Source organism: Podarcis vaucheri (assembly GCF_965113315.1).
Source record: "Podarcis vaucheri genome assembly, chromosome: 15".
Classification (NCBI taxonomy): domain Eukaryota; kingdom Metazoa; phylum Chordata; class Lepidosauria; order Squamata; family Lacertidae; genus Podarcis; species Podarcis vaucheri.
In genome coordinates, this window is record NC_138753.1 from 30,013,188 (window position 1) to 30,025,680 (window position 12,493).

Genomic DNA, 12,493 nt, shown 5'->3' on the forward strand with positions numbered 1-12,493 from the left:
ACTGTCCTTTATTTATTAAAATGTATATATAAACTGGTTTTTTTTTATAGGCTTGTTGAGAATAGAATCCTGTGCACAAAATAATGGAGATTATTTCCAACACTTAATATTAATGAATAGATGGATAAAATATGTGACTGTCCTTTATTTATTTAAAAAAATATATATACTGCTATTCATAAAAATAGAGTGGTTAACAAAAGTTGTACATAGAACCATACAATATAAACGGGATTAAAATGTGAAAATCAGAAATCAGCTATTGTGGAAAGATGTATTCTTAATTGCCTGCATAGGCCTCATGGAATAGATATGTTTCCAGCAGGTGTTTAAAAGTTGGAACAGAAGGAGTCCGTTGAATCTCTTGATTGCAGCTATTGCTAACTCCACAACCTTTTAAGGCTATCGAGAAGGAAGAGAGGCACAAAAACTTGGTAAAATGAAAGATATTTATTGATTATGGTTTATTCCCAAATATGAGTTATGAGTTTACCATGTATTAATGAATAATTTGCTAATAAGTAATGCAGTGTGTGTGCGTGTACACATACATATACGGGGTTTCCCAGGGTTGCCATACAGCCGGAAGCAGTGTCTGGGCAGAAATTGGCAAAATATCTGGGAAAATTTGGACGTATGGCAGCGTATTTTTTGCCAATTGACCTTAAAAATACGTCAAAAATGTCATTTTTTTGCGATTTTGCTCAGCAATTTGGGCAAAACTAAAAAAAGATCAACAACTTTGGGCACAAAAAGCTCAATAACATTTGTGTCTGGATTTTCATTTTTTGAACTATGGCAACCATAGGTCTCTCTCCCCTCCCCCCTTTGAAATCGTGCTTTTCGAAAGTGAGATTATGGTACATACTGTGCTGCTTTTTACTGTTTTAATCTGCCATTTTATTTCAAATTTACTTAATTTCTTGTTATAGTATTGTGTATGTTTTAGCAATAGAAAAAAACATTTCACACACACACCCACACACCCCAAAAGCCTGGGGGGGAGGGTCTGGGGCTTGTGGATTTCATTAAGAGACCCCAATTTCCCCCCTCCCCGAATGTTGAGCACAGGGTAAGCAGCAAGATAGGAGTCTCTGCAACCCCAGAGGAAGTCATGTGGGCCATAGTTGATTAATAGTGGGGCTCCCCCTTTGTATGCCTGGGCTAACCTTATGCTCACGACTTGAGCAGATGCTTGTGAGTCGTCTTGGTTGAGCGCTGGGGCACAGCAGAGCTCTGGATGAATAGGCAGGAGAGGCGAGTATTTCAACACAAAGAAGGAGTGGCAGGGCTTGCATTGAAGCTGACAGTTACACATTCTCCGAGGCCCGGGGCGGGCGGGCAGGGGGATGCGCTAAGGGAATATGAACCTGAGAAGCAAAAAGCAGGATCTGTATCTGGAAGCATTGCATGTTCGCCAACATCACGAGACTCTCTTCCAAGGAAGCTGGGAGGAGTGTGCACGTTCATCACACACAGGATTTCAGGAAGGTGGTGCCTGGTTTACTAAGCGAGGTTCTGCTCTTCCAGTCTTTGGTCTGTCAATAATTGCTTCTGACTTGGCTTAAGTTGAGCCCCAGACTCTCCCCCCTGAGCCCTTTGGTCAGCTGGGGCTTGGGGACAAGAGGAAGAAGAAGGAGAGCCTTTGAATGTGGTTAGGGGATTGGTGGAAGATGGGGAGGAAGGGTGGCGGTTGACGAGCGATATGTTGGTCTCTGCGGTACTACTATCCATCCTGCAGGTGCCCAGGATGTCCTGCAGGGTGCTCTGGCTCAGGCAGCCCAGGCTGTTCAGAAGTCGGCAAGCGTCGTGACGGAACCGGATGCCCACGAAAGCATAGAGGATGGGGTTGAGGCAGCAGTGGCTGAAGGCAACCATCTCGCTCAGAATAATGGCCGTGTTCAGCTCAACCGCACACCCGTTGTTGGCGGTAGCCAGCTTGTTGAGGGTGTCCAGGAAGATCACCACGTGGTATGGAGTCCAGCAGAACAAGAAGACGCTGGTGACCAAAATGGCTACTCGAACCACCTTCTGCCGCTTCAGCCGCTGGGAGCGGCACAGGACCCTGACGATGGCTATGTAGCAGAAGCACATGACCAGCGAGGGCAGGAAGAAGCCCACGATGTGATACAGGAAGCGTGTGGCCAGCCACGCGTTGATTCCATGTTTGCCATATTCTCTGAAGTGGCAGATGCTGGGCTGGTTGTCCCTGCTCGGCCAGACTTCTGTGAAGAGCAGGTCAGGCAAGGTCAGCAGCAGAGAGACAACCCAAACTCCCAGGCATGTCAGGTGGACAGAGATGGCTCGCTGCTTCTGGAAGGCCCACAGCGCATGCACCACGGCCAGGTAGCGCTCCACGCTGATGCAGCCCAGCAGCAGACTGCTGCTGTAGAAGTTGATTCTGTTGGTGGCGCTGAGCACCTTGCAGAGGAAAGGTCCAAAGATCCAACCGGCTATGTTCTGGACAACCCCAAAGGGGAAGGTGAACACGAGCAAAAGGTTCGCCAAGGCCAGGTGGAAGAGGAAGAGCTCGGTGGAGCTGCGGGAGCGTCGGTAGCACCACAGGATCACGATCACCATCAGGTTTCCGACACCCCCCAGCAAGAAGATCAGCATGTAGACAAAAGGGACCAGGAAGGCCCTTAATTGATGGGTGGTGCTCTCATCCATCGTGGGGCACATGTAGTCGGTGTAATTGGAGAGTTGTTCCGCATAGTCCGACGTATTGTAATCATCTAACTGTGGAACAGAAAGCAAGACAAAGTCATTACCAGGTGATGTGGCAGGGATAGAAATGTTATTTCCCCAGGCCCTGCTGCACTGATATTCAGCGATGCCTCCATGCCAAAATGCTTGAAGACAGAGAAACATTAATGGAAAGACTGTGTGAGTGTCTGGAGGCATAGGTGTCAACGTTTCCCATTTTTTAAGGGGAATTCCCTTATTCTGAATAGGATTCCTCGCAAGAAAAGGGAAAAGTTGACAGCTATGGTCTGGAGGTGGTTGGAGGATGGATGCTGGCTAACAGATTGAGGTTGAATACTAACAGGACTGGTGACTGGGAGTAGCCGCCGAGACCGTATAACACCGGTCCTGGAAGACCTACAGTGGCTCACAGTACATTTCCGAGCACAATTCAAAGTGTTGGCACTGAACTTTAAAGCCCTAAACGGCCTCAGCGCAGTATACCTTAAGGAGTGTCTCCACCCCCATTGTTCTGCCCAGACACTGAGGTCCAGCACCGAGGGCCTTCTGGCAGTTCCCTCCCTGTGAGAAGTGAGGTTACAAGGAACCAGGCAGAGGTCCTTCTCGGTAGTGGCGCCCACCCTGTGGAACGCCCTCCCATCAGATGTCAAGGAAATAAACAACTATCTGACTTTTAGAAGACATCTGAAGGCAACCCTGTTTAAGGAAGTTTTTAATGTTTAATGTTTTATCGTGCTTTTAATATTCTGTTGGGAGCCGCCCAGTGTGGCTGGTGAAACCCAGTCAGATGGGCGGGATATAAATAATAAATAATAAATTATTTTTATTTTTATTATTAGGCTGCTTGGTTTCTGCCAAATTGTTTTTATTGATTTTCCGAATTTTATCAAACCCACCACAAACTAAAACAAATTTAATACAATCAGTCAATCATGTATTGTGTTTGACTAAAAGCCATTACAAATTCAGTTACAGATCCAGCAAGTCAATTAAAACCTGTTAAAAGAAATCCAGAGATATACATCCATTTACAATAAGTCAAATTAATGAATCACCTGCACAGCCTACAGCGTTGTCTTTTATATACTGCAGCTAACACGAATACTTTAAGCGGCTTTAGCAAATAGGGCTGCTTTGTACGTGACAAGCGGATCACAGTCAGGTAACAGTCAACATATTTTCACTTCAAGGTTCTGTCCCTGTAGCAGTGCCAGCATCTGTTCCAAAAAAATCTCTTTCTGGGGTTTTGATAGAGCTGACAATGGAGTATATAACAGGGGAGATCTTCTACCTCACCTACCCCACAAATACAAAGTCTTAAATGCCTTGGAACACTTCTATAACTTCCATCTAAGACTGATGTGGTGCAGTGGTTAAGAGCGGTAGTCACGTAATCTGGGTAACCGGGTTCGCGTCTCCGCTCCTCCACCTGCAGCTGCTGGGTGACCTTGGGCCAGTCACACTTCTGTGAAGTCTCTCAGCCCCACTCACCTCACAGAGTGTTTGTTGTGGGGGAGGAAGGGAAAGGAGATTGTTAGCCGCTTTGAGACTCCTTAAAGGGAGTGAAAGGCGGGATATCAAATCCAAACTCTTCTTCTTCTTCTTGATGTAGGCATTGTTTGAAAACTGAGAGCTGTAAATGAAGTTCTTGGGGAGGCAAGGTAAATTGACTGGAAGTACTGAGCTCTGGTGTGGTTAGATTTCAGCAAATAGTACCAATGGGAGAATTCTGAGATGGATTAGTGTTAAGTCTTCCTCATTATCCTGTTTATAAATCCAATCCCTAAGCAGTCTTTTAACTCCAGGGAATACAAAAATATCTGTTGTCTGGTTTTTTGAGGCTAGCAGGTCTTGTACAGTGGTGCCTCGCAAGACGAAAAGAATACATTCCGCGAGTCTCTTCGTCTTGCGAAGCAAGCCCATTAACGGCTTAGCGGATTAGCGCTATTAGCGGCTTAGCGGATCAGCTGATAAGCGGCTTAGCGGATCAGCTGATAAGCGGCTTAGCGGATCAGCTGTTAAGCGGCTTAGCGGATCAGCTGATAAGCGGCTTAGCGGATCAGCTGATAAGCGGCTTAGTGGCTTAGGATCAGCTGTTAAGCGGCTTAGTGGCTTAGGATCAGCTGATAAGCGGCTTAGCGGCTTGGGAAAAAGGGAGGGGGGAGGGAAAAAACCCCGTAGGAACTCGCAAGACATTTTCGTCTTGCGAAGCAAGCCCATAGGAAATTCGTTTTGCGAAGCACCTCCAAAGCGGAAAACCCTTTCGTCTAGCGGGTTTTCCGTCTTGCAAGGCATTCGTCTTGTGGGGCACCACTGTAATAACTTCTTGTACTAACACCCTTCTTCCATTTTTCCTCCAGGCAGAGTCTAGGCAAGAGGTCCTCTGGCATATCCAGGACTCTTTTATAGTACGAAAAAGTAGCCATCTCCGCTTTTACATTGGTAAAAGGTAAAGGTAAAGGTACCCCTGCCCGAACGGGCCAGTCTTGACAGACTCTGGGGTTTGTGCGCCCATCTCACATCTATTGGCCGGGGGCCAGCGCTGTCCGGAGACACGTGGTCACGTGGCCAGCGTGACAAAGCTGCATCTGGCGAGCCAGCGCAGCACACGGAACGCCGTTTACCTTCCCGCTGGTAAGCGGTACCTATTTATCTACTTGCACCCGGGGGTGCTTTCGAACTGCTAGGTTGGCAGGCGCTGGGACCGAACAACGGGAGCGCACCCCGCCGCGGGGATTCGAACTGCCGACCTTTCGATCGGCAAGCCCTAGGCGCTGAGGCTTTAACCCACAGCGCCACCCGCGTCCCGAATTTTACATTGGTACCTCGGGTTATGTACTTAATTCATTCTGGAGGTCCGTTCTTAGCCTGAAACTGTTCTTAACCTGAAGCACCACTTTAGCTAATGGGGCCTCCTGCTGCTGCCGCGCCGCCAGAGCACAATTTCTGTTCTCATCCTGAAGCAAAGTTCTTAACCCGAGGTACTATTTCTGGGTTAGCAAAGTCTGTAACCTGAAGTGTATGTAACCTGAAGCGTATGTAACGCGAGGTACCACTGTACAGACACCACGCCTGTCTCTGTCCTAAGGAAGGTAGCTGGGGTACCAGGAAGTACTGCCTGCAGATACTTTAGGAACCTATTCTGGCACACTTCTAGGTCTTTCAGGTGATTATGATTCATCCCCCAAATCTCAATACAGTACTGCAGCTGAGCTACTACTTTCCCAAGATAAACCTTTAGGGCTGGGATTACCAGCCTGCCACCTTTAGAATAGAAAAACTTCAGGATAGCATAGGCTGACTTCTGTACTGTTGCTGTTATAGTTTAGGTTATAGGTTTCCAGGATTTTTTCTCATCACAATATATACCCAAATACTCTGGGCGGCTCCCAACAGAATAAAACATCACTTGGGGGTATGTTTGCCAAAGACAAAATCTTTGAACGTGATGGTGACAGCAGTCCTAATGGACCAACTGCTAATTAGGATCTGCTAACGTTACCAGAATGGCCCTCAGTTTCAGAACAAGAAGTGATCTTATAGGTGCCTTAATGACTGACAAAAGTACTGGAGAGGACATAATCTTTTCAGAGTTCTTTAAGAATAATTCTGAGTGGTGGTCTCCTCCTAGCAAAATTATTTTCTTATATAAACTACTGGCACTTTTGCTGAGGACTGGAAGCAGAGCATTATCACCCCAATTCTCAGGAAAGGTGACAAACATAGCCCCACAACTATTGGCCTATTAGTTTATTGGATATAAGCTCTAAAATTTAATATAATTTCCACCAAAATTGACTTCCCGCACTCCATCCTTGATGCGTCCATAATTTCCTCTTGTTGCCGCATTGTTTTGGAACCTCATAGCTTCTGGTACCCACCCCACACGATCAATCTAGGAAGATACCATGGTCAATGGTATTGAAAAACACTGAGAGATCAAGAAAGAGTGATAGAGTTGTCCTCCTCTGTCCCTCATTCAATACCAGATCATTCAACAGGGCAACCCAAGCTGATTCAGTCCCCAAAGCTGGAAGTGGTATTCAACTACATTTTTACTCTGAGTAGACCTATTGGAATTCATGAATATGACAGGTTTATTAATTTCAGTGGGTCTGCTCTGAGTGAAAATTTAGCTGAGCACCACCCCGTATTTCCTAAAGACTCAAGAGACATATTTGAAGCAGGAACTGCCAGTCACAGCTTTCAATCTGCCAGATTGCAGATTCATTTGATGCCTTTGTTGGACCCATATCTGATGCAAATACTTCTAAATTAGGCCCAAGCTGCTCCCTCAAGATAGCAATCATCCTTGCTGCTCACAATGACCCATTTCTTCAGTTTTATCATGCAGTTTGAACGAACTTTCTCTCAGAAAGGATGTTGTGGTTTTCAGCTGCAGAGAAGCAACTTGGTTGATACTTTCTGGTGCCCTGGTGCTGACAAGCTACTTTGCTATTTGTTTTGCTTTCTGGACCTGAGAGGAATTACGCCTGTCTAACAATGGATCTATAGCTTCATTAGACTTGAATGACCAAGAGCAGCTAGTGCGCTATTCTTTAGCCTACAAGATCTGGACTTAAAACAGTCCAGTTTTGTCTGCACATGAAAGTACAAAACATACACAGCCTTCTGGGTGAGATCAGACTCGTGGGGATCCCATTCTTAGCAGAAGTCCAGTTTTCATGGCGTTGATTGGTTGATTGTGCCAAGCAGCAAAGCCATCTCTTTCTCCTCTTTGAACAGTTTTTTAAAGTGTGCAATCCTCACCCTCCACATTTAAAGGTACTGAACAAACGTTTAATCAGATTATGCCACCATGGGAGGGGGGCAAGTTTAAGACTGAAATGTGATTTAAAAACAACACCGTTTCAAGTATTTGAAAGAGTGAACTACTGCATTCCTGACATGTACAGTAAAGGGAGCGTAAACACAAAGAGGCAATCAGAATTCAACCCCTATAAGTGTTAACGGGAGGGAGCTCACCTCCTGACCCCAAAACATACTCCAGATTATTTTAGTTTTGTCTGAATGAAACTATTCTTTTGTTTAACACTGCAATTTTTGTTCAGAGTCATTTAGAAGCTCTGATCAAAAACCACATCAACCTCATATGCCAAAGTGGTTGCAACTGCGCAGACTGCAGAGCTCCCATAGACATAAAGCCAGCTGAACTAGGATAACTTATCCCTTGTAACTTATTCCTTTAGAAGGAATAAGTTATCCCAGTTCAATCATATGTTGGCTCAGCCTAGCAGTGACTGTGGCATAAGAATAAGAGAACATCTCTGGATCTGAAGGTCAGTTAAGGTCAGTTAACTGATAGATTATTTTTAGAAAGTTCTCAGACTATAACCCTACCTCTCTGCCAAGTAGGGATTGAGCAGTCTGTCAAATTTGGTTCTTTCACTTTCTAATTTTTCTATAATATTAATTTTTCTCTCCATGTTTCTGCAGAAATTTGCAATAACAAAACCTCATGAAAATTCATCGGCATTTCAGTGCAAATTTCTCTAATTTCTGTATAAAGTTTTGACTAATGTACACATTTTTGTAAGCAATCAACCCAAACATAATGCATTTTGTATATCATTTTCACCAATTTATTTATATTCATGCACACTTTCCTCTAATACTGTATATGAATTTTTGTAAGCACTGTTTAGTTGGAGAACTTTGTTGCAAAATGCAGATAAGCATGGCCATCAAAGGATGGTGGCGTTTTAGTTTTCATATTGTTTTGGGAAGTGCTAGTTTGATACATTTGCCTTTAAATGCAAACTGAATCGAATTCCACCTCATCCCTATCGCCAGTTGCTCTCAAATTAGCTAACAATATGAAATATTCTCTGACAATTCATCTCATAACAATACAACAATAAACACAGGCTTAAAAGCATATTCTCCAAGACTCTCAGCAGCAAAGGAGGCTGAATAGAAGGTGGAGCCAGTACGCGCGCACGCACGCGCGCGCACACACACACACACACACACACACTCTTGCATGGTCTTCTGTTCAATTAGCCTGAACTCCCCCAATTCTTTGGAAGGCTGAACCCAAGACCCTTTAGAGCTCTGCTACTTAGGTTAAATGTGCTTTGAGCCATTAAAGAAAAGATTGACAGGAGGCCATCGCAGTGTGGTACAGTCCAGCAAGAGCTGAATGGAGAAACAGGACAAGAATGACTTTTGTGCCACCTTCACACCCACGCACTGCGTTTTTAAGTGTCAGCTCACCAGCCGGAGAGAGGGAGGGAGAAATGAGAATTCATCTTTCTCTCTAGGGGGATGAGGGGAGCAGCTTTCTTGCTCTCTCTTTCCCATGGGACTCGGTGGTTATGGTGTTCTGCCTGCAGCGGAAATCTCACCAATCTGTGAAGTGCCAGCCAAACCACCATTGCAGGCAACTTCCTCCTGTTGATGAAAAGCACCCAGATCCTGCTCTCAGCTTCTCAAAGGTGTCTTCTTCTGAAACCCATTTGCATACTGGGACTCATATCCCCTTTGCCATGGCACCCTCTTTAGGCTTCACTCAGCAAACCCCCCCCCCCTGCACACACATGCTATTCTACACACACGGAGCCGCAACTTGCACAGAGTGAGCTACTCCAAAGCAGACAACTGCGTGTCAGTTGCCTCTGTGTGGCCATGCTGACATCTTAGCAATACGTGGAAGGAGCGATCCACAGACTCAAGAATGGACCGCAAGCACCTTCCGAGTCTTTGCTGCAGAAAACCTTCCAATCAAATATAATTGCACAGCTTTAATTTGACAGTACATGTGAATGAAACCCACCTAAAAAAGTTACAATCCAGAAGCACCCCTGAAGTTGCTTTGGCTAAAACAGCTTGATCTGCCCACTCCTCTCTGCAACATTTCCTAGCCTTAGGATAGAACTCCCTCTCTGGGGCTGAAACTACATCTTTAGACTTGCACAGACCTCTTTCGGAGGGGAGATACTCTAGAGAGCCCAAAAAGCCACAAATCCACAAAGCTCCCCACCCCGAAAGATTTCAGTCCACAACTTCCATTCGTAATGTTTCCGATTTAAACTTGTAAGCATCCCAAATGACATGTCTCAAATCCCAACCCTCACCCTTTCGTTGCCCCACTGTGGAAGCTGAGCCTATGCCAAACTAGCCACAACTCACCATGAAGTTATCAATGGAGATGCCTGTCATTTCTATTACTTGGGAGTCAACCATCCTCAGCAGAGTCTCGCTTTGTCTTCAGAGACTGCAGCTAGTAGGAGGAAGGGACGGGTGAAGAAGGCTCCTAAATTGCTTTGCAAGGCAAATTGAGAATCTCCACCCACACACTCCACAATCACGTTTTTAAAATTATCATTGTAAAAGTCCCCTGTTGTTGGTTTTCTTTGGGAGGGGGTGGAACAAAAAAGTTACTCCATTTCCTGGTATTTCAGAGTGTTCAGTGAAGTTCTCTGTCCCCTTTGCTTGAAATAAATACTACTACTACTACTACTACTACTACTACTACTACTACTTATTATTATTATTATTATTATTATTATTATTATTATTATTATTTTATTTATACCCTGCCCATCTGGTCGGGTTGCCCCAGTCACTCTGGGTGGCCTCCAACACATAAAAACATAATAAAACCTCAAACGTTAATAGTAACAATCTGATCCAATATAAAAGTCACAATAACTTTAAAATGAACAACTTATATCAAACAATGCAACATTCAACAATCCATCAGAATCTAATGGTAAACAGTAAAAGTAAATATCAACAAAGAATAATTAAACAGTTCACACTCATCAACCACAATAAAGAATTGCCAATCTACAATCAATAAAAATAACAGCAAATCAGAATGCATAAAATACCACAAAACATACAAAACCATGTACTGTAAAAGGATCAAATGGAGAAACAAAGACACACAACTTATAAAACTTCTTTTTTATAAATATCCCTGAACTCCTCTCTTCCCAGCTGCTTCTTCCCAGCAGCTGCTGTTCTCAAAGTCATAGTCTGGGAAAGGCTGGGTTGGGGCAAGGCAGCTGGAAACGCCACTGTCTGATGAGAAACAGAAAGTCTCTCCCCTCCTGGTTGTTCCTCTGGAGCAGCTCTCTTATGAAGGCATCCAGGGTTCTAGTGTGGGGCAAGGCAGGTGGAAGTATGCCAAGACTTTTTAAGTTCAGCATCTAGGCCTGAAGCCAGGTAGAAATGTGTCCAGATAATCCTTTCCCTTCAATCATATACCCTCCAGCATTTCTTCGATGAAAATAGAGACATCCTATTCTATCATCATCTATTCTATCATCCTCATCACCACTCATCTGACTGGGTTGCCCCAGCTTCCAACACATATAAAAACATAACAAAACATTAAACATTAAAAAACCTCCCTATACAGGGCTGCCTTCAGATGTCTTCTAAATGCTGAATAGTTACTTATCTTCTTGGCTCAGGGGTCTCATAACTCCATATCCCCCAACACTGGAGAAAATAGGGACGTCCTAAGGAAAAGCAGGACATTCCAGAATCAAATTGGAGACTGGGGTGGCTTCTGTAAATCTGGGACTGTCCCTGGGAAATAGGGACACTTGGAGGGTCTGCAATCACACCTGAAGCTGACATGCCACCACTGATTAACCCTTGCACAAGCACCCCAAATGGTTTTTTAATGTACAGATGGATGCCAGCAACAAGTTCCATGTAAGTGTCTATCATTCAGGTAGACTGAAACTTTCATCTGCTTTCATCTATTGCAGTGCTGGAAAACAATGAATTTGATAACCATGGCTAATTTGTTGTGGTTTTGTGTGTGTGTAAGTTTCCATGTGATTATGAAATATCCTGGCAATCCTATGAGTTGTTGTTGTTGTTTAGTCATTTAGTCGTGTCCGACTCTTCGTGACCCCATGGACCAGAGCACGCCAGGCACTCCTGTCTCCCACTGCCTCCCGCAGTTTGGTCAAACACATGTTCGTAGCTTTGAGAACACTGTCCAACTATCTCGTCCTCTGTCGTCCCATTCTTCTTGTGCCCTCCATCTTTCCCAACATCAGGGTCTTTTCCAGGGAGTCTTCTCTTCTCATGAGGGGGCCAAAGTATTGGAGCCTCAGCTTCAGGATCTGTCCTTCCAGTGAGCACTCAGGGCTGATTTCCTTAAGAATGGAGAGGTTTGATATTCTTGCAGTCCATGGGACTCTCAAGAGTCTCCTCCAGCACTATAATTCAAAAGCATCAATTATTCGGCGATCAGGCTTCTTTATGGTCCAGCTCTCACTTCCATACATCACTACTGGGAAAACCATAGCTTTAACTATACGGACCTTTGTTGGCAAGGTGATGTCTCTGCTTTTTAAGATGCTAGCTAGGTTTGTCATTGCTTTTCTCCCAAGAAGCAGGCGTCTTTTAATTTCACGGCTGCTGTCACTATCTACAGTGATCATGGGGCCCAAGAAAGTAAAATCTCTCACTGCCTCCATTTCTTCCCCTTCTATTTGCCAGGAGGTGATGGGACCAGTGGCCATGATCTTCGTTTTTTTGATGTTGAGCTTCAACCCATATTTTGCGCTTTCCTCTTTCACCCTCATTAAAAGGTTCTTTAATTCCTCCTCACTTTCTTCCATCAATGTTGTGCCATCTGCATATCTGAGGTTGTTGATATTTCTTCCGGCAATTTTAATTCCGGCTTGGGATTCATCCAGCCCAGCCTTTCACATGATGAATTCTGCATATAAGTTAAATAAGCAGGGAGACAATATATAATTGTTGCTTGTTACAAGTTTTTCTCATAGTCAAAGCA

General features: G+C 44.5%; 1 protein-coding gene across 1 annotated transcript; it reads right to left on the bottom strand.

Moving 5' to 3' along the window:
• Positions 1 to 435: 435 nt before the first annotated feature.
• CXCR5 (C-X-C motif chemokine receptor 5) lies at positions 436 to 9,943 on the bottom strand. Its single transcript, XM_082200869.1, has 2 exons — positions 9,859 to 9,943; positions 436 to 2,739 (listed from the first exon to the last, which is right to left on the bottom strand). The coding sequence occupies exons 1-2, from the start codon at positions 9,910 to 9,912 to the stop codon at positions 1,507 to 1,509; spliced, it is 1,287 nt and encodes a 428-aa protein (XP_082056995.1). The 5' UTR covers positions 9,913 to 9,943; the 3' UTR covers positions 436 to 1,506.
• Between the last annotated feature and the right edge of the window lie 2,550 nt (positions 9,944 to 12,493).

Bases quoted from the DNA above. Each gene is read 5' to 3' on its own strand.
- CXCR5 (XM_082200869.1), bottom strand. From the start codon at position 9,912: ATGGTTGACTCCCAAGTAATAGAAATGACAGGCATCTCCATTGATAAC. The intron at 2,740-9,858 runs GTGAGTTGTGGC...TCTGTTCCACAG, and splicing joins TCTCCATTGATAACTTCATG to TTAGATGATTACAATACGTC.